This window comes from Leptodactylus fuscus, chromosome 9 (assembly GCF_031893055.1).
Source record: "Leptodactylus fuscus isolate aLepFus1 chromosome 9, aLepFus1.hap2, whole genome shotgun sequence".
Taxonomy (NCBI): Eukaryota; Metazoa; Chordata; class Amphibia; order Anura; family Leptodactylidae; genus Leptodactylus; species Leptodactylus fuscus.
Window position 1 is genome coordinate 68629322 of NC_134273.1, and position 22855 is coordinate 68652176.

Genomic DNA, 22855 nt, shown 5'->3' on the forward strand with positions numbered 1-22855 from the left:
AAACCACCAATGCAGCCTCTCCACCGTCAAACCATTTTTTTTTTTTTTTTTTTTTTGCATGGACATGCAGGACTTTGTGTCTGTAAAAAAAAAAAAAAAAAAAAAACCCCTGTAAAATGTTGCATGTGTTTGTTTAGGTCTGGTTCACATCTGCGTTAGTTATTCCATTTGAAGAGTCAGCTTGGGGACCCCCCGAACAAAATACCGAACGCACTGACAAGCGGTGAGCTTATGAAAGTACACGGACTCCCATAAATGATATAGTCTATGGGGTCAGTGTGCTTTCATTGCTCATCGCTCGTCAATGCTTTCAGTAGTCCGCTCGAGGGTCCCCATGCGGACTCCCCGAACAGAATCCCGATCACAGATGTGAACCAGTCTTTAGGTGTGCCTTAATAAACTATGTGAACCTTGCCACTTTTTGTTTGTAATTTTTTTTTTTTTTTTTGTCATTAGAGATGAGCGAACACTGTTCAGAACAGCTGTTCCGAACAGCACGCTCCCATAGAAATGAATGGAAGCGGCCGGCACGCAGGGGGTTAAGCGGCCGGCAAAGTGTACGTGCCAGGTGCTTCCATTCATTTCTATGGGAGCGTGCTGTTTGGATTGGCTGATCCGCACAGTGTTCGCTCATCTCTATTTGTCATCACACAAATGAGCTCTTTAGGGCCATGAGGGCGTTACCGCTTACCTTTGTGGCAAAGCAAAGAAATGTTATTGTTTACATGCTGAAAAATTCTACAATATTCAAATATACTGTCTATCAATTCCTCGTGGTTTTCTAGATTTCTGCTTGCCGCCATTCATTCTGCTTACTTTCAGTTGACAGACAGGTGCCCCTGTGCGCCCACCACATTACCATGGACAGTATATGGCAGGAGGACTCATCTACTGAAGTCTTTACAGAAAAAACAGATGACCGACAGTCTCGTTTCATTGTGAACTGACACAGAGAAAAAAAATGCAGACACAGACGTAATAGAACATAAAGGAAGCTGGATGTACAAAGCACAGTCCTCTGCTTTTCTTTGTAGTGTTTCTTTTTATTATGTCAAAATAAATCATGGGCTAAAAGTGCAAGGCCTCATTCACACTACAGCTAAAGAAGCATGCACTATTTTATAGACAACCTTTCACTACCTCTAGTTCTTCGAATATGTTAATAAGAGCCATTCCACTGATTCCCGTGCAGTTTTTTCTCTAGCCCCCACCATCAATCAATACTGTTACTTCTGGTGCCCGATATGTTATTTAGGGGTTGTGTACCGTCAGGTGGGCGGTGTCAGGCAGGGGGTCTGATTCAGAGCTCCAATCAGAGGCAGCCAGTGTCAGAGCTCAGAATCACACCCCTTTTATGCTCCTGTCTGACACCCCCCACATGACAGTATAGAGTTAGGCTGAGGCCCCACAATGCGGAAACGCAGTTTTTTTTGTTGCAGATTTTGCTGCAGTTTTTTGAGCCAAAGCCAAGAATGGCTGCAAAAGGAATGGGAAATATAAAATAAGGACTTATACTTCACCCAATTGCTCAATCCAGTCCTGGCTTTGGCTCAAAAAACTGCAGCAAAATCTGCAACAAAAAAAAGCTGCGTTTTCACAGCCTTAAGTAGCATATCAGGGACCATAACTAACTGAACTTATTGCACAGGAATGGTGGGGCTAGAGAAAAAATTCCAACGTGCCGGAAACAGTGGAGGGCACCTATTAAATGATGCAAAGAGCTGGACTTGGTGAAAGGTTCTCTTTAAAGAGGAGGACCTTTCATGTCCTCGGGCATATGCGGTTTTATATACCACTTGAAAGCCGCCAGTGCGCTGAATTCAGCACACTGTCGGCTTTCCCGTTATGTGCCCCTGGGCAAGAGCCATCGGTGCCATTACTGATATCTCTTCACTGTCAGAAATATATTGGGTTGGACAATATTCCAGTAATCGGAATAACAGGAATATTGTTTAAGGCCGGGGCCCCATGGGACGTAAACGCCGCAATTTGCCCATGGCTGAAACGCTGCGGTAAAAATTGCGGCGTTTTACAGTGCAAGCAAAGGGGATGAGATTCATGTGAATCCCATGCCCACTTTGCGGAAAAAAGCGCAGTGTGGACATGCTGCGATTTGCAAAGCCGTTGCGGCAGCATGTCAATTATATCTACGGAAATGCCGGCGACTTCCCCGTAGATATAATGTTAAGAGAAAGTCCGCACAGGAAAACTCTATGAACTTTCTCTTAAAAGCGCTGCGAAAACCGCAATGCGGTTCTTCCCGCAGTGCGTTTGTGCAGCGGATACGGCCCATGGGGCCTTAGCCTAAACTGGTAATGTGAACAAAGCCTTACATGATGCTATAAATCATCAAAACATTACTATACAATTAATAAAGCTAGGTATTACATTTATACATTCTTCAATTATTCCAGTTTTTCAAGATCTTCTCGGCTGCGTCTAATGTTTCGTCTTTCTGTAAGGAACCAAAAATAAACAACATAAATGTGACTGGTAAAGCTTGTTTGGCTAAAACAAATTATTTCCCCATGATAGCTTTTTTCACATTTTCTATTTCACCGTCATTAAAAATGACAACATCTTAGGTTAAGTTTGTATCAATTTAAAGTTCAGTCTAATGGACTGATCTGTCATAGGATCAGAACAATGGACTGAAAACTAATATAACTAGGGATGCAGACGAAGCACATTCTGTTTACGTCCATCATCATTTACTGTATTGTGAAACAAGATGGAGGTACATATTGCCCACTATGAGCAAGTGATGTCATGTCTGACCATAGGAAGTCATTTGCTAGGACATATAATAACTAGTTTATGATAAAGTTCATACATCAGCTGTCCATTGTTCTGGTCTGTCAGAGGACCAGACTAGCAGACCACTAAAATAGGACCAGAGATGTGAATAGGTCCCTACTTTTATCCGCTGATTCAGGGGAGACATTCGCCCATAAATCAGCCTCAAATTCCCACCTCCGAATGGCCCCTACGGTTAGTACTACATGGCAGTTTGTAGTCACACATCATAAGATGACAATGTCACACTAACCATCACACAGTGAATGTGGTCTTGTTGCTACCCACAAAGTGCCTTGACCTGACCATTGGCAAAACCCCAATCCTATTGGATTTATGAGCAACCATACTTATTGGGTGCAACATCTGCCCTCTTAATATGGCACTGCCACAAGTCGCCAAGTAACCCAGGTACTAGACTCACTGTCTTACCTTGATAAAACAAAATCGTATATATTTTTCAAACTGCTTCTTCGTTTCCGGTCCACAGAACGCCGTTAATGGGATAGCCGCTAGTTTCTACAACACACAGCATACGGACATGTAAATGTTTCATCGTTTTCAGATACAACTAAAGATATTCATGGAAATAGAAAGTAAAGGAGGAAACGTCACACCAAACTGAAACTTTAGTTAGCAGCAAATCGCTGGCCCGGTGGCTCAGTGGTTAACACTGTTGCTGGGGCCCCGGGCTTCAAATCCGACCAAGCTGTTTGTATGAATTTCCTGCGGTCACTCTGGTTTCCGCCCACATGCCAAAAGTGAACCAAAAGGTAAATTGGCCTCCTGTAAAACAACTAACCCTTGCGGGTGTGGGGGATGATCGCTTGTACGGCAGCCACTAACTCCCCTACTCCACAATGCTTACTGCACTGTGAGTACCTTAGTGACAAAAGCATATTGCAAACCATTGTCTTAGGATATGTGCTGCTTAGGGTGTGAAGTTGGGAGTTTATTTATGTTCAGACCCAGTAGTCAGTAACTGTTGTACGGTATTACTTTTTTCGGACATTGCTATGCACTGCCTTGCATCCGAACCTGGATTTCTCTATCGTCTAGCCTTGCCTGGTTGATCGGAATAAAGATGGTAGGGCCTATTTATATCCAGACCTTACTCCATTCTGGTTGTCCGTGCATTTTCTGTATATTCTGGGATCTGTAGTTTCACACAATTTAGTTAGCCTCTGCGATGTTTGCTGGGTTGAATTCACATAGGGACAGTTCAATGCTGCTTCTTCTGTGTTCATTGTCATTACATCCACTATCTACCTGTATACCATACATCTGCCATCCACTCCATTGCTGGATCATCTCTAGTTTCTGCAACCCTCAGCAGAGGGCTAATCCCATCCACACAATGGATATGACCATGAATGCAAGACATTTTTATGATCTGGGACTTATCAGAAACCCAGCCATGATTTCCTGATTGTATCCCGGTTACCTTCTCATACATGTAGCATCCCTACCTGATAACCTGGCCGCAATAAGGAATTCATGGCTGCCTTTCTGACAAGTCCCAGATCATAGAAAGTTCCATTGGCTACTTATCAAGACAAAAGACTGTCCCCACTAAGATAATTACAGAAATCTTTAATACTCTGCACATTACCTATATTTACAATGTAACTATTTACTAATTATCTACACATTGTAATATGGTTGTTTATGGGAAAACCCATTTTTTGCAAATACTTATACCTGTTTCATTAATGCAATTTTTCACCCGCCCCAGTCGTTGTGCAATTCAGCCTGACTGATAAATCCCATGAGTCTGTTAGGACGTGGAAAAGGCTGCTGGTATAGGGGACTTCTGCATTGTTAATATTGTGCACAACCAGCATAGGGGCAGTGAAGGCGATGGCATGCGGCGTGACTCCTGCTGTATGCCGTGGTGAACTTCAAGTGTATTCACACAATGAAACATGGATTATTACCTGCGCCTTGTTACTGCCACATGGTTAATAACACATTATATTAATTACTGCCTGCACCTTTTGTTTTCAGTAAAAACAGTGTTGGCCTGGCGTGCAACAACAATCTCACTCCTCAGCTGTTTCACAATCATTTTCAGGGCCACAAAAATCCTGCCAAGCCTTATTAGACACGTGCGGCATCCATGTATTTCATGTGTACGCATTCATTGCAATGTGTTTAATCAGAACCCCTTTAATCTGCATTGACCAATTTGGGATAGAGCTTACTACACTTCCTATAACTAGCTTTGCAATGTCTGAAGGAATATGGAAGGCTCAGAAGAGGCTGCTAGCATTCAAAATAAAAAGTTATAGCTATAAATCCAATCTAAATGGCTTGTTGCAAATAGAGGACAATGAAGAAGTTGCTCCCATCAATCCTATTTGTAAGATAGACGGTGAATACAAATTCTACAGCTATTATATTTTGGGGATACATTTTGTTTAACCTGTATTGGTATATATGGCTTACATAAAGTCCAGCGTTCAGGAACTGAATTTCCTTTAAAACTGAACCATCTTATTAATTTAGCAGAAAGGTTTAACAGATCGACTACAACCAGATGCCAGTGAAAAGGCGGCCAATAATATAGGGAGTCAATGTTTAAAATAATAATAATTAAAAAAAAAAAAAAAAGTACTGTACTAAACCTGTACATATATAAGAGACTGCTCGCGCAACGCTGCCCACCTTTGTTTTTATCATCCACTTTATAAAATTGTAGTCATAAGCTTCATCATTCTTCATATCGGAAAGGTCCACACCTTCAACAGATCAAAAATACATACAGTGAGTATATTCATAGATAGTATCAATTCACTATATACCCTCTTAGTTACAAACTTTGCAAATTCTGAAAAACTGCTGAATTTACATTAGAAATGAGGTTGTGTCTATGTTTTTAGAAGCGCCAAAAGTATTATGCAGATGTCTCCTAATGTCCACCAGGTGGCAGCAGATATTAAAGCAATAGTTGTATGTAGTAGTCACCTCTGTCCTACCCTAATCTACCCTTATATTTAACCTGAAGAACAATAAAATGCAATAAGATAAGAAAAATTTTGCACTAACTGGCGTGAGCTAAAGTAAGATGGTTATTTCTCCATGACCCAAGGGCCCCTGTTGAGCATGCATGCTTTTGTCTGAAAATTTCTATAGGGTGTATAAAAATAACAGTGACATTGGAAATAGATATATTTTGACAATATGTAATGATGCACTCCATATTGGAAGGGCTGCCTGCTGTGAGATCAGGTGAAAGTCCTATTAAGATGTCAGGACACAACTCACTATTTGCTTTGTAAACTATATTTTTCCTGAGGCTTTTCTATGAAGCCGCCTAAACAGTCGTCAGTCACCGCCCGGAGTCTCTGTATACACTTTCTCCGTGGTATGCTATATCCATGATGATCAGCTGATTCAGATATGTATAAGGATAAGATAATCCTTTAATGTATGCACTATATTATATGTAAAATATATACTGTATATTTTTGGAGCCCATAAGCTTGCATGTGTTAAAGGACCTACAATAGGAGTTACGGTAGGTTTTATTCCAGAATCTTGTGTTGTTATGTACTGTTGACATCTCGGTTTCACAATGGCGGTGCTCTGATATTATAGGGGGTTTACTTTTACATGATTCTTTCTCACTAAAGATTTGTTACCTAATACAGAAACATCAGCAATCATGAAATATCCTCCTTCTGGAATGACTGGCTTCAACCCGGCTTCTTGGAGTAAGCAAGCCATTCGGTCACGCTTCACTTCAAGTTCCCGAGGTAGTTCCTTGAAGTAGCATTCTGGCTCATCCATCCTCTCCAGGTCCTTGAAGAGAGCATGGGCCAAGGCTTCCTGCACATAACACACAGTGAGTGGTTGGAGGACATGGTAGGGGGCGCTATTCCTTTCTGCCACAGATCCCCTTTGCCGAAGGGAAGGAACCGTGAATGCACAATATAAGGCGAGTAAAGGAGTACCATTGCGTGTATATCCCCAGTCCCTTATGCAATTTCTCCAGGGCTGAGGACGGAAACCTGGCGTAATGAAACAGGGCGCAAATATGAACGCCCGATTACTGCCCTGTAATTGAATGTACTACTATAGATTTGTCTCACCAGTGTAATACTTACCTGTAATGGAGTAGGACAGGTATATAGAGAGTTCTGCTGGACAGTTTGCAAATGTTTGATCAGATGTGCAGGGCCAATAGACCAACCAAGCTGGAAGAAATATTACATAATCGTTCCACCATTTAGCATCTATGTTTAATCACAAATGTACACGTGTAAGATACAAACGATCAGTCACAGATTTAGCTAGTGACAGGGGTTATCCCTTAGCAACAAACCCCCCAAAATGGAATCAAAATTTTTTAAATAACATGACATAGATGAGAAACTATTTTTTATAGGTATTGGATGCAATGCTTAAAGGAGTTGTCCAATTTCAGCAAATAAATGTTATTGTTTGTAAAAATAAAAAGGTCTACAGTTTTCCAATACATTTTCTGTATCAATATCTCACAATCTTCTAGAACTCTGCTTACTGTCATTCATGGTTTACTTCCAGTGGATAGAAGACAGCCCATGGGTCGCGTGATGGACAGCCCATGGGTCGCGTGATGGACAGCCCATGGGTCGCGTGATGGACAGCCCATGGGTCGCGTGATGGACAGCCCATGGGTCGCGTGATGGACAGCCCATGGGTCGCGTGATGGACAGCCCATGGGTCGCGTGATGGACAGCCCATGGGTCGCGTGATGGACAGCCCATGGGTCGCGTGATGGACAGCCCATGGGTCGCGTGATGGACAGCCCATGGGTCGCGTGATGGACAGCCCATGGGTCGCGTGATGGACAGCCCATGGGTCGCGTGATGGACAGCCCATGGGTCGCGTGATGGACAGCCCATGGGTCGCGTGATGGACAGCCCATGGGTCGCGTGATGGACAGCCCATGGGTCGCGTGATGGACAGCCCATGGGTCGCGTGATGGACAGCCCATGGGTCGCGTGATGGACAGCCCATGGGTCGCGTGATGGACAGCCCATGGGTCGCGTGATGGACAGCCCATGGGTCGCGTGATGGACAGCCCATGGGTCGCGTGATGGACAGCCCATGGGTCGCGTGATGGACAGCCCATGGGTCGCGTGATGGACAGCCCATGGGTCGCGTGATGGACAGCCCATGGGTCGCGTGATGGACAGCCCATGGGTCGCGTGATGGACAGCCCATGGGTCGCGTGATGGACAGCCCATGGGTCGCGTGATGGACAGCCATGTGCACAGCTCGTTACAAGGCAGATGTCCGATTACTGTGCTGTGACTTTAATGTGTCCATCACATGACCATGGAATGAATTTATCCAAGGAATGACAGCAGAAAAAAGTAGTATATTCAGATATAAGTAATCTGCTGCAGAAACAGATTTCTTGCATTCATCTGAAAGAAGTCTAAAACTGTCATGTGGGCGGTCCCCATCTTTCTGCTCCAGCCTTGGACCACCCATCTGACTATAGTCCTGAAACTTAACATAAATGATTGCTTGGGAATGGTAAGGGCTAAAGAAAAAATTCCAACTGCCCCTGTAAGAAGGAGGCAAAGAGTAAGAGTTGGTGGTGAAACGGCCTCTTTAATCTTACAGAGTGTAATTTTGGAGGGGGGGGGGCGCTAAGGAATAATAATAATATAAGTAGCACTAACACATACATAAAACATGAATATTGTCTTGCATTGCTTACCTTCCATCCCGTTACACTGTATGCCTTTCCTGCACTTCCAATTGTTATTGTTCTATCCCACATACCCGGCAACATTGCTAAGAAATAATACAAAAAAAAAAAAAACATACAGATGAAAGACCACACATGCTGTGACTGATATATGTGTGTACACAGTGAAAACTGGATGAGCACAAAGTATATAGATGCATTTAATAATAATGTAATTTTGCAATGGGATAAAACCAGAATGAGACAAATTCGGAAAGAGTTTGCCTCTTTGCATTCATAATGGGGTGTAATTGGATCAAATTTGCATTCCATTTTGTGGAATGTGTATTGCTTTGATAACTTTTTAGTAAAATTTTTATCAGAGGTGAAACAGCGAAAAAAATAAAACATGGGGTTTGATGCAATGTATTACAACGATAACGCACTGCAAAATACTGGCATTTGTATGATAGACTGCATAGAACAGCCTGTTATACAAGTAAAGCCAGACAAGCCTGGGAGCCTTCAATAGGTTCTCGGTAGTCATAGAAACAGATCACTGGCCCTTGGATTTTGTTTTAGGCGCCATTGATCTTCCCAAAATGGCAGCATTCATGCACTGGGAAAATGGCGTCTGTCAGCTTTGTATAATACAGCAGGGATCTGGCAGCTATAGCAGCCGCTCAGCTCCTGGGCGGCCACCATATTTAAATACCTGACATACATTGTACTATTATGGCAGATGTCAGAAGGATGCTCTACAAGATACGGTAATTAGTATGATGCCGATTATTTTCCTGCTGACACTATAACACTACAGACATACAATACCTATTTTTGTATGTTTGTTTCCGGCGTACACCAGCCATTCGTAAACTTCATCGCTGATACAGAGTGCGTCGTGTTTTATGCACAGATCAGCAATAATCTGCAGTTCTTCCTTTGTGTACACCTAAAAAACAGCCGCAAAGATGTGTTAGTCACATATTACTGAAAACAGGATCCAGATATACGTCATACTCTAGTTAGAATTTTTCTACCGACCGTCTAATGTCATTTTGAGAACCCAGATTTACTATTGTCATTACAACTAGATACAGGGGTGGTTACCTGGAAAACCCGTGGACCCCATAGACTATAATGGAGTCCGTGCTGTCCTGGAAGCAGCACTTTTCTCTCTGCATGTTTCATGTGGAAACCGAGCAGAAACCACACGGACCCCATTATAGTGTATGGGGTCCACGGGTTTCCTTATGTAAACACTTTTTTATGAGTATAGGTCTCCGTTCGAGGGATCCCCAAGTGGACTCCCCAAAAGAAAATCCGAACGCAGATGTGAACCGGGCCTAAGTCAACTAAAGGGCGTTTTAAAACGCAGACTAGTCTAAAGCGAGGACAGATTTATTGTCCAGCATCAGCCTCAGCGATAAATCTATTTTGCATCGCTTTCAAGAAACCCTTTCCCCACCTTAGATTATGGAGTCCTTTAACTCAAGACTGAGCTGTTACTAGACTAAGACACAATGGTTGCCATGAATAGGTTGTCTGAGCAGGACTGTAGTTGTTAGGCAGAATCCCTATAACCAGTCTGGCTGTAATTTGTCAGGTGGCAGCAGAACAAGTACAAAGGAGCTGCCAAAAAAAAAACCATCTCAAAAACAAGAAAAAAAATATCGTAGTCGTCCCGTTTCACAAATATATGGTAAATGCTATGAAAACAATGCAGACATGTTCTTACCTTTCCTATAGGGTTGTTTGGAGTGTTTAAGATTATAGCCTTAGTTCTGGGAGAGAATTTGCTGGCCAGTTCTTCAGTATCCAGAGCCCAGTCACTGCTCATTACAGTGACCTTACCACTGTCCTTCTGGAAGGTCCAAACATATAGAATATCAAGAACACTTGGTTTAGAATATAAAGCTAAGATTCAAGACAAATAACATTTACCCAGGGGATAGGGTCAGCCATGGACATCCACCAATGGCTATAATAAAGGATCCCAGTCTTGGTCAATATGATCAGCAACCGATTGGGGAATCCAAGCATGCACTAGACCAGGGGTAGGGAACGTACGGCTCTCCAGCTGTTTCAAAACTACAACTCCCAGCATGTATACTGGCTCTGCTGTTCTTGGAACTCCCATGGAAGTGAATGGAGCATGACGGGAGTTGTAGTTTCACAGCAGCTGGCGAGCCGAAGGTTCCCTACCCCTGCCCTAGACTTTCTCTATACAAATACATCCTTATCGTTCACCAAGAACTCATCAGAACCATCCTGACAAATACTATAGCACAGGATACAATACATGCAATACAACATGAGATGCTACTTACATATCTGAGTGGGATGTGGACAGGAGTGGCTCCAGCCATCTTTATCATTGGTTCATAACAGTCATAAAAAGGGTCAATTATTATCACCTGGTTAATAAGAATGAATTATATTACAAAAGGGCAAGACTCAATATAATATATGCCTGTAGTATACCTAAATAGGTAGCACTTACACCAGCTGAGGTCATGGCTTGCTTACCTAACACTAACATTTTTTTAGTATTGTTACCAGCATTGTAAAGTCGGGTATGAAGAAGAGACTTCAGATAATATATAAATATCTGATAAAAAAAAATTACATACGACTTCCCCATATCACTGGTTACTCACAACTCTACCTTTCGAAACGGCTCGACTAGCACCCCTTCATTGGTAAGAAAGAGGGCCTTTAAGAAGCCTGTTGCAGCTGCAGGGATTGTATCTATGCTATGTGGCCTGCTCTATTCAATGCCCCGCCAATTATGACAGCTAAAAACACATTAGAAGACAATTTATATCGATTCCATCTAAATAGCCTTCAATTTATACATCAAAAAATGTCCTAAGATCTATATACATTGTAGTCACAGCGGCTCAGCCACCGGATGAATTGCTGGCGGCTACCCTGCTGCAATATGTTGTATCAATGTAGTGGACGTAGAACCATCCACAAACTGCCGAAAAACAGCAACAGCGTAAAGTGTCTTGCAAGATCAACTTTTTCATTCTTTGCAATGTAAGGCTTGCAAACTAGAGCAAAGGAGTAAAGTCCAGGACAAAAACCACAATGGAGACTCCATCGTAGAGACTGCTGAAAATCAGCAGAGAAAAAAAGTCATGTGCGGAGTACTTTCTTCTCCGGCACCTTAATTTTCAAAACAGCAGACCCCATTATAGCCAATGGGGTCTGCTGGTCTCCATGTGTAAAAGCTGTTATAGCTGTCCGGCTCTCTGTCGTTCAAGTCCCCTGACAGGTCCGAACAACAGAGAGCCCAGTCCTAGTGTGACCCGAGCGTAACCAGGCACTTACCTTGTCATTATTCAGGAATATCCTGCTAACCTACAATAACTATAGTTTATCTAAAGCTTCCATATTACCATGAAGAATATAGGAGCTAATGCAGTACAGTGCTATGGAAATACACTGAATAAGAGCTTATTTACACGCTCTATTTTTTCACAGATCAAACTGTCTCACGGACCAATTGAGGTAAATGGGCCTGTAAAAGTAATGGATGCCATTTAGAACAAGACTCACCTCATCGCCCTCTTCAACCAGGCCCTGGATAGCACTGAATAGGGATCCATATGCTCCAACCGTCACAAGGATATCTTTGGTCGGGTTAATTTGCCTTCCTGTAACTTTACCATAAACTTGAGAAAGGGCGTCTACCAGCAGCGGGTGACCCTGGCAATAAGAGACATATATATATATGTGCATTGTGACACCTCTGAAAAACTCCAGATCGTATCAGTGATCCAGCATGGCCGCTTTCCTCAACAGAAAACCTACCACAGCTACACAAAGTCATTGCATCAGGCCTTGTTGATTGTGTCACTTTCCAGAGAAGTCACTCTGTAACTTTAGAAGGGCACAAAAACAAGCCCAAAATAGAAATACAGACACATAAATCTATCAAGGAGGTTAAAAGAGAGAGGCTAAGATCTTACACTCGAAGGATCTGCACAGTTTCGGAAGCCGCTACAGACTCTGATGCCTTCAGTTCAGGATAGGAACAGGTTAAAAATTTCCAGGGCTGTGGAGTCGGAGTCCAAGTGAGGTCTAGTTTTAGATGGAGTTTGAGTCGAAAAAGCCAGGTAAGGCATCAGGCTGACGTCTAGTGGTGAGGGACATGTCAGTCGCCCTGCACAGTGTGTGATTTAGCGCAATGACTATATGAAGCGGTGTGTGAATAGGAAAATCCCTTTAATAAATTACTGTATATGATTTACTATTATACATTCTGCCCAATTGTAAATGGACGTTAGGCCCCTTGCACATATCCAAGCGTGCATCCGAGTTGGGGCCGAGTTTGCAGTGCAATGCAGTTGGATAACACTTGAACTGACATCTGAGTGCACTCCATGATGCATTCACGTCTATGGAAACTTCCACAACTATTCCGTTCTGATAACATGGATGATTATAGAGCAGGTCCTATCCTGTTCTGTGTTATCGGAACGGAATGGATCCGGAAGCCCACATAGACATGAGTGCACTTGGATGTTCCAGTATTATCCAACAAACTCCTCTGCAAACTCTGCCCCACATCGTAAGCACACTTAGTCGTGTGTATGGGGTCTTGTAGTTAATTTGTAACCATATAGTTACTCACTAGCCATGATATAGTTCGTTGTCAATATATTTCTAGAAAAAAAAAAAAGCTAATATTTTACTCACAAAGCCACGAGTGTACTGATTCAGCCTATCAACAGATGCGGCTTTAGCAAGACCTTCTTTTACATAGGAAGGAGGAGATATGTCTGGAAATCCTTGCCCAAGGTTGACCACTGTGGGATCGGCAGCCAGCGTTGTGAACTCGACCCTGTATGAGAACAGACATAGTACATATGTAGTGGTTAGTGGTAAGATCCCAGGGATAATTACAAAGTAGCATAACATGGTGAGCATTAATGCAGTGTAACGTTACCCACCTAGAGAGGACCTTTCATGTCCTGTAACATCTGGAGTTTTATATAATGCTGCAAAGCTGACAATGAGCTGAATTCTTTGCACTTTGCCAGGATCTATCCGGTTCCATAGATATTGGTTTTGGACTGTCAGAGGCGCCTTTTTACCATGTCTTTGGAACAATCATTATGTAATCATCTGATACATATAATCTGTACTATGGGAATGTGATTTTAATCCAGTAATTTATACTAGGGCAGTCCTAAATTGTATCTATCTATGCAATGGCTACTATCTTTAGGCCCCATGTACAAGATCGGGTCTGCATCTGATGTAGAGCCAATTTTGCAGCAGAATGCACTAGGATAGTATACGGCGTGACATCAGAGTGTTACCTGAGTACATTCGGTGATGCATTTACCTCTATGGGGACTTCCGATCCATCCTGTTCTGATGAGACAGGATAGAGCCTGCTTTAGTTTCATTGGAACGGAATGGACCATCAGATGGCATGCCTGGATGTGTTCATGGAGATTTAGACTTTGAATGGAGTGGTAGTGCACATGCGTGACTCCTGTTCTAGTCAAATGGAAGACATGGGATGGCTGTTCTTGTGATTGGTGAGAGTCCCAGCAGTCAGAGACCCACCTTGTGGACAGGTGATAAGTGTCAATCTTGAAAAAGCATGGCGGGCCGCAGCCAAAAAGCGCTGCGGAATAAACTGTGGCTGAAATGCATGGTTTTAAATATTTGGAAAATGATTTTGTTAATTCTAAAAATGTTCACTTTCAACAATACAACCATACAATAATTATTTTTGCTTTACCAACAGATGGCAGTATTGAGTTTAACAATGTAGTTGTTCATGCCTAAGGATGCGATGCTAACCATGTATTTCTTTATTTCATTTACAGAAGTTTAGTTTTGCTTACTCTTCTTTTTTTTTTTTTTTTTTTTTTTTTTTTACTGCAAATATGGCAGATGACACTTTTGGCATTTATTTTTGTCATTTTAATGTTTGTGCAAACTTTTTTTTTATCAAGCAATCTCGCAACTTTGCAAATTAGGTCACACAAAACCAAAGTGGCCATCAGTGATTGAGACTCTATAGGTGTTGCTAGTTTGGTGGATAGATTGGTACCAATGCAATGTATAGAGTGCTACAGCAGCTATAAGGTGAGAACGTGTGGTCTTCTAAATACTGGATTGGAGATTCATGGGCACCACATAATATCAGTATTCGTGACACCCCTTCTATTGAATATATATTAAATGTCTTGAGTCAATTATTTTTATTTTATTTTTTTACACGGAACAAATCTTGTGGTTCACTTCTTCCAAGCTGCCCTGGATTTTTCATACTGATTACCTTACCTACCATCAGTATCTGATCTGTGGGGGTTCAACACTCGGACCCCATACAAATCAGCTGTTCTGCTGCAGTGGACAAGGAGCATGTGCAGGCTGCTCCTATTCAAGTAACAGAATCGGAGCAGTAGCTCCATCCACTGAATAGTGGTGGTTCCAGGGAACTGCAACTCGGCTCCTATTACTTGAACACAAGCACATGCACTGTAGAAGCTTCCAGTTTCGCAGAGGCTGACAGTACAGACTGTGCGGGGTCCAGGTGTTAAACCTCCACAGATCAGACACTAGACTAGTGATCTATGAAAAAAACATTTGGGTTTAGACAACCCGTTTAGAAGAACTCAGTAAGAAGAAAGCCATCACTCATACAAGAAGAATGAAAGTGAGTATATGGCCGCTACTCCATTGATGGCCAGCACGAGTGTACTCTGTAGTTCCCCAGGGGGCCTCACCAATTGGCTTTTGCTATATAGTAATGATAGTAACACACACGGATCACACGGATCTAATTTAACACAAGTGGCTTCTTACCATACATTGCTATCAAGCCCCTCAATACGTCTCGCGTTTTTATGTCTTGAAGGCATAATCTGGAAATAAAAACATTTGTGAACAAAGTAAAGGAAATAACACGATCTAAATAAATTCTGTATATAGTAACTGTAGTGACACTGTATTAGACAGTGTAAAAATGCACCAGATTTATCACAGTGCTGATGAAAAATGAGAAATCTCCTGAATCTTTATATTTTCTAGTCTAAGATTGCACCATCTATTAGTTAGCTAGTTTTACACTTTTTATGGTGCATGGGGATCAAAGATTAAAGGTAGTCTATCACCTCCCCCAAGCACATTCAACTGTCACCGCCATGTTACAGAGCGTATTAGTGATGAACAACTTACCTCAGAGTCCTCCAAGTGATCATGAGCAAACTGTAGACGAGCCTTGACATGAGGCTTTGAAAGTAAAGGTCTCGTCTCTCGTCTGGAACGGAGACCATTGCGGTGGAGTACGTTACTTATGGTATTGACTGAAACCGACGTCCCCACTGCCATGAGATCTTCCCGGAGCTCCTTCCTTGTTGTCGTTGGGTTAGCCTTGACTCTTCGGACAAGACTGGCCTCGGCACGGGAGGAAACTTTCAAAGGCTGTCCAGGCCGTGGAAGGCTAACAGTAGTTCCATAAGCCTTCCACTTCCGGATGATGCTCCCAACAGTGGCGACAGGTAGGCCCAACTCCTTGGAAAGGGTTTTGTACCCCTTGCCAGCCTTGTGACCCTCCACGATCTTGTCTCTGATGGCCTTGGAATGCTCCTTTGTCTTTCCCATGTTGACCTTCAAGTGCTGTTCACAAGTTTGGGGAGGGTCTTAAATAGTCAGAAAAGGCTGGAAAAAGAGATAATTAATCCAAACATGTGAAGCTCATTGTTCTTTGTGCCTGAACTACTTCTTAATACTTCAGGGCAGTGATTTTCAACCAGTGTGCCGCGACACATGGTCGGGTGTGCCGCGGGGAAAGTTCCCCAAACTATGGTGCCCCCTGTGTTTTGTTCCCCGGCAATGTGCAGCGATGCGCAGTCACAACTTCCTACAGTGTAGGAGCCGTGTACAATAACACATGCGCGAGCTTTGAACGCTCGCGCGACTTAATGACATCACTGAGGCCAGCGCGTCATCCTGAGAGCGGAGAGACTCTCGCATCTGCCCGCCGCCCAGGTAATGTCCGCCAATAATGCTGTGTATAATCATTAAGTCAGCAACAGCTCATTAACAGTTGCTCATTATATGAGTTTTTGCCTGAGTATATGAACTGTTGGCAGAATACTCAGCATATGAGCTGGTACTTTTTTTTTTCTGACAAACGAGAGGTCCGATTATTCAAAGCTGCTTGCAAGTGATGAGTGGTGTGCAAAGCTGGCGTACCTGGCTGATATATTTCAATATCTGAATGAACTGAACACACGGATGCAAGGCCGAAATGAAAACCTGCTTACAAGCACTGATAAAATGAACGGATTTCGTTTAAAGGTGCAGCTCTGGCAACAACATGTGCAGGGTGGCAACCTTCAGATGTTCCCGCTCACCGAGAAACTGCATGATGGCAACACTGCGGCAATGTGCGAGGTGACTGGCAGACATTTGAAAACTCTTGAGGAGAAGTTGTCGCTTTATTTCTCTTCAGCCTTCACAGAATGCCTTGACTGGGTTAGGGACCCATACAGCTCATTATCTGTTGCTGGAAAGGACATGACTTTAACCCCTTCCCGCCGATGGCATTTTTTGATTTTCGTTTTTGACTCTCCTCCTTCTAAACCCCATAACTTTTTTATTTCTCCGCTCCCAGAGCCATATGAGGTCTTAATTTTTGTGGACAAATTTTTCTTCATGATGCCGCCATTAATTATTCTATATAATGTACTGGGAAGCAGGAAAAAAATTCAGAATGGGGTGGATTTGAAGAAAAAATGCATTTCTGCGACTTTCTTACGGGCTTTGGTTTTACGGCGTTCACTGTGCAGACAAAATGACATGTCCCCTATATTCTGTGTTTCGGTACGGTTCCAGGGATACCAAATTTATATGGTTTTATTTACATATTGACCCCTTAAAAAAAATCCAAAACTGTGTTAAAATTTTTTTCTAAAAGTCGCCATATTCCGACAGCCGTAACTTTTTTATACGTAAGTGTACGGGGATGCATAGGGCGTCTTTTTTTGCGGGGCCGGGTGTACTTCTTAGTTCTACAATTTTCGGGAAATGTTATTGCTTTGATCACTTTTTATTCAAATTTTTATCAGCATCAAAACAGAGAAAAAACGGCGGTTTGGCACTTTTGACTATTTTTCCCACTACGGCGATTACCGAACAGGAAAAATATTTTTATAGATTTGTAGAGCGGGCGATTTCGGACGCGGGGATACCTAACATGTATATGTTTCACAGTTTTTAACTACTTTTATATGTGTTCTAGGGAAAGGGGGGTGATTTGAACTTTTAATACTTTTTATATTTTTTTTCACTTTTTTTTTTTTTTTTTTTTTTTTTTGCATTTATTAGACTCCCTAGGGGTGTTGAACCTCAGGGGGTCTGATCACTAATGCAATGCATTACAATGCTAATGCATTGCAAAAAATCATCCTTTCTTTTGTAGGCTGCATAGACCAGCCTGCAAAAGAGAGGATTTGCAGACAAGCCTGCTCCCGGCTGTCATGCCAACGTGACGTCGGCCCTGGAGCATCCAGGAGCCGGCGATCCCGGGCAAAATGGCGGCGCCCATGCGCCGCCAAGAAAATGGCGCCTCCGGCGCCATTGACTGCGGCGCTGGAGGGGTTAATGCCTCCAATCGGTCCGGGGACCGATCGGAGGCATTAGAGCCGATTGTCTACTGCTTAAAGCAGTAGACACCCGGCGGCTATGGCGGTCGCCATAGTTGCAGACCCGACATGCGCCGTACTATTGAATTCTGGTGGTTTGAGGGGTTGAATAATAAATGACCCTCTGAATAAACTTTTCACAATTTAAAAAAAATATGAAACAAAGAAATCACATTTTTTTTTGCTGCAGTGCATTTCACACTTCCAGGCTGATCTACAGTCCAAATGTCACAATGCCAAGTTAATTTAGAATGTGTAAACCTGCTAAATCTGCAGGGGGTTGAATACTACTTGTAGGCACTGTATCTATATCACTTTTGTAGATTTAGAGAAAAACAAATTTGAAGTCTTATCAAAATTAGGCCATTTGGTGCACTGGGGGCGGGCCTTAACTGCTCTTGCAATTCAGACTCCTACCATCTCACCCTATGCGATGAGAGTTGATCCTCCCAGTGATGCGACATCACCCATCTAAATTGAGCAGCAGAAACAGTATACGGTTTATCACTGTAATGTGTTCTGTGTAACATGATGGCGACAGCTGAATACACTTGGGGGAGGAGGTAGACTACCTTTAAAATTGGGTCCCGTGCACCATAATGTGTCAGAATGAAGCCAGCTGTATCTCTTGTGCCATTTATCCATTGATATGTAGCTATCATGTAAGTCAATGTTTTACTCAATACAGAGCCTTGAGACATGAGACATGACATGAGATGTGACATCTTAAGTTGGCATCACTTCTCGATAGTATAGAATAAGATTCTGGATGGCTGGGAGAAAGGTGGTGGGTGCTCCTTAGAAGCAGCTGTACCTGAAATTTTCCTGTCCAAAGCTATTATTTATCTAGAGGTAAGTGGCACCAAGATGCCTAGCACCCATGCATCTTCTACACACATCTTAATAGGAGAACTGCTCCAATACTGGGATTTTTTTTATTTATTTTTGGAACAAATATTTCAGGTCTATGATGCTGAGCAACTACTGGTATCTAAGACTGTGTAGGTTTGGAAGAATGAACCTTGGAAACAATTAGGGTAAGGCTACGTTCACATCTGCAACTGAGACTCCATTCAGAGATTCTAGCACAGTCTGCACAAACAGGACTTTTCAGCCTACAAAATCACATAGAATACAATGGATACCCAAGAGATCCCATTATAGTCAATGAAGTCCCTTGGGATCCATTGTTCATCAAAAGATGGATCAACTTTAATGTTTAGTGTGTTCTTCTATTTGTATGATGGACTAGAAGAACAGATGAAAACAAAGCATGTGTGAACACAGCCTTACAGAGCAATCTGAATATGCAAGATCTACCAAAAAATCTTTATAATACAGCTAGTGATGTTAATGAGATACAAAATGTTATGACCCACAAAAGGAAGACATAGAATGATTCACCAAAAAATGAGAGGATCAATGTTATAAGAAAAGACAGGTATGACTGGAAGGGCTGAAACAAAAAGATGGGAGAGGACATTTAGCAACAGGACTGATAGATACCATCACAGCGAAACCTGAAGAGCCAAGACAGGACATTCACCAAAGAGTCACACACAGGCGTCAATAGGAGATCAATATTAGTAAGGCAGAATGGTTTATTAGGGAGTTTTGGAAGTTATCAGGATAAGTCATCAATAAAAAAAAAAAAAAAAATCAGTGGGGCCCCGTTGTTTGAAGGGGCTGTGCCACTCCTGAGGGTCCCATTCACATCCCATGACATTTGTTTCCCAGCGGCCGTGCTATGCAGTTACAGCCTTGTCCTATATAACTGACCAAGACGGTGCTGTAACTATATCACACAGCCGCTACCGATAGAAAGCAAACTTTAGACTGTGAACCCGTCTGGGTGCCGCAGCACCTTTAAACAGCGGATCAGCTGCAGTCTCAAGAATCAGACCCGCACTGATTTTTATTGATTTAAAATAAATAAATAAAAACCAGGACAACCCCTTTAGATCTAAAAAAAAAAAATAAAAAAAAAAAAGTTTTTCATGGCTATAGCAGGTACCAGGATTTACAACTGACACCTGTTACCATCAAAGTAGTATTATACTATATGTGGACCAGAAAGCTGCGTTTCATTCTACATAACATGTAACATTTGACAATGTACCCTGGCATACTCCCAATAGCAAATGATCACCAATTATTAAAGGGGTTATCCAGTTTCCAAATGCATCCACAGCAGTGCCATATACTCACTGTTCCCTTGTGCAGCCTTTGCTTGGCTTTATATTACTTGCTGCTCTTGTATCACTGTTATCTACATTCAGTGAATCTGTGGACAAAGTACATTTCCCATGATTCATCTGTCTGCTCACCCTCTCTGTGTACCCCTCCCCTGCAATAAAATCAGGTAATAAATCACTCTCACATCTGAGGTCACATGCTGCTGTGACGTTTCATTTGCCAGCTGGACTGCTCACAGGGGTTACAAAGGAAACGTCACAGCTGAGGTCAATGACCTAAAAATAAATCAGATAAACAGAGCTGAATTTACATAGGATATACTGTATATTAGGAAGTGTTTTGTATTGAAGCATCCTGTTATTTGGCTCATTGTTTAATAAACTGGATAACCCCTTAAATGTATTATTAGATATTCTGTACTGATGTAGAAAATGAGCTAGTATGGAAAACGGAGGTTTATGCAAGTGCAGCATGCAATGGTCCAATCTTCCAATCCCATATAGCAAGCTAATATTTAGAACGTCAGCTATTTCCATCCTAGTGAACTTACGTACACTATCCAAAGTCCAGAGGCGTCATGCTTAAAAGGATTCTAGCTGACGTCTGGCAATACCCAGACTTCTTACAAAGATGGATGACGGATGCAAAACAGACTTCAAAAACAGAGACACAGCCAGGGAATGGATGAAAAATGTGACACATGGATGGGAAACTGATCTGGTTTTAACCCTTTCCCACCATCTGCCATAATAGTACGGCGGATGCTGGATAATGAAATATGTCTGCCTCTCAGGAGCTGAGCTGCTGCCATAACCACCGATTCTCCGCTGAGCAGACACCCAGCGCCTATGTCTGCCATCAGTGCCCACGCCGATTAAAGGCATTATTTCCCCCCAGCACCACAGTCAGCATTTTCTCTGTTGGTCTTGGGCGCTGACATTTTGGGGTGGATTGTCAGCCCCTAGGACGAGATCTGTTGTCATGACAGTCAGGAACCTATGGAAGACTCTTTAGGCTTGTCCGGCATATAATTCTATTACAGGCTGCTCTATGCAGCCTGTAATAGAAGTGCTGCAATTGTACAATGCATTATATTAGTGATTAGACTTTGCGGGGTGCAAGACCCCTCTAGGGATTGTGAAGGTGTGAACCTAGAGGGTGCTGTAGAGCGACCCAAAACAGGGTTAAAAAGGACCTGGACCACACCCATACCGGAGAAAGGGGCTCTACTCCAGAGGGAGTGCACACAGCAGGAGAGTGCTGCAGGTAGACTGGACCAGTTGGAGACAGACAGGAGGTCTGTCCCAAGAAGACTGGAATCCAAAAGGAGCCCAACTCTAGAGAGGGAATACTGATTGTGACCTGCAGGGGGGGAGGGGGGCAACCGCTGTTTTTTAGCTGTTTTGCTTCCCTTTAAGGCTATGGCCCACATAGCGGACCCCAGCCAGAAAGTGCCTATACGGAAACCACCAGCAATGTTCTCTTTATACGTTGGCGATCTTTTCACTTCCTGATTCTCCTCCAGCATTTCCTAAATCAGTTCCAGTTCATTAGGACAGACCATTGAGTTTTACTTAGAGCACATCAACGCAATTTTGGCCGCGCCGAGTGCGTGTTTGTGTATATTTAGCTTAAAATAAACATCTTATATTTGTCCTCATCGACAAATAGTAAATTCCACTTACTTTCCCCACGGCACTCCTGTCAATGCTGGAGCAAATATTATCATTATTAGGTCAGAGTAATGGAAAAAAAACATCGTGGAAAACAACAATAATAATATCTCAGAGCAAGAGAAACAAATGTGAAATTTATGCTCATTGAGGATACATTTGCGGTTCCAAAAATAACCTCCCAGTATAAAGCGGCACCGGCACAGCCAAAATCAATTCTGAAAAGAGTCCATTGGAATGTTAAAAGCAATACATACTCCTGTAGTGGAAAAGCTGAGGAATTGAGAGGAATGAACTGTCTTCAGCAATTGACAGCGATTCCCAAGGCGGCAGACAGCACGAAAAGCAATCAACATGCCTATAGGATAGGTCAATAAGAGAGGCAAAGAATTAGCAAGCACTTAATAGGTGTGAATTATAGTTATACAACTATATGAGGTATATCGATCTACTTAAAGGGAACCCGTCACATCGAAAATACAGTCTGACCCGCAGGCAGCATGTTATAGAGCAGGAGGAGCAGAGCAGATTGATATATCGCTTTATGGGAAAATATTCAGTATAACCTGCCATTTATGGGTCTACATTTCAGCTCATTCTGGGTTTAGGGGACACGTGGGCGGTCCTAATCAGTGATGGAATGAATAACAGTCATCACTAGGCCCGCCCATTGGACTCCGTAGAGGATTTGGGGCAGTGAACTATATTTTCCCACAAAATGACATACAAATCTACTCAGCTCTTCCCACTATATAACATGCTGCCTGTAGATTGGATTGAATTTTTAGGGGACAAGTTCCCTTTAAGCAACAGCAAAATTA

The 22855-nt window shown here is 42.6% G+C and overlaps 1 protein-coding gene across 5 annotated transcripts in view; it reads right to left on the reverse strand.

Moving 5' to 3' along the window:
• Positions 1 to 1048: 1048 nt before the first annotated feature.
• Positions 1049 to 22855, reverse strand: part of KYAT3 (kynurenine aminotransferase 3) — a 29632-nt gene continuing 7825 nt past the window's right edge. The window contains exons 2-14 of one of the 5 annotated variants that reach the window (XM_075286570.1): positions 22292 to 22392; positions 15323 to 15381; positions 13193 to 13337; positions 12050 to 12199; positions 10813 to 10899; positions 10221 to 10346; positions 9314 to 9434; positions 8513 to 8589; positions 6906 to 6995; positions 6441 to 6627; positions 5464 to 5537; positions 3229 to 3315; positions 1049 to 2455 (exon numbers count right to left, since the gene is read on the reverse strand). In XM_075286570.1, coding sequence (XP_075142671.1) covers positions 2402 to 2455; positions 3229 to 3315; positions 5464 to 5537; positions 6441 to 6627; positions 6906 to 6995; positions 8513 to 8589; positions 9314 to 9434; positions 10221 to 10346; positions 10813 to 10899; positions 12050 to 12199; positions 13193 to 13337; positions 15323 to 15381; positions 22292 to 22390 — 1356 coding nt within the window. In that variant the 5' untranslated portion in view covers positions 22391 to 22392 and the 3' untranslated portion in view covers positions 1049 to 2401. Of the gene's footprint in view, positions 2456 to 3228; positions 3316 to 5463; positions 5538 to 6440; positions 6628 to 6905; positions 6996 to 8512; positions 8590 to 9313; positions 9435 to 10220; positions 10347 to 10812; positions 10900 to 12049; positions 12200 to 12304; positions 12329 to 13192; positions 13338 to 15322; positions 15382 to 15694; positions 16511 to 20373; positions 20488 to 22291; positions 22393 to 22855 lie in introns of those variants that run through there. The other 4 variants (XM_075286572.1, XM_075286569.1, XM_075286571.1 and 1 more) reach the window with 4 other exon arrangements.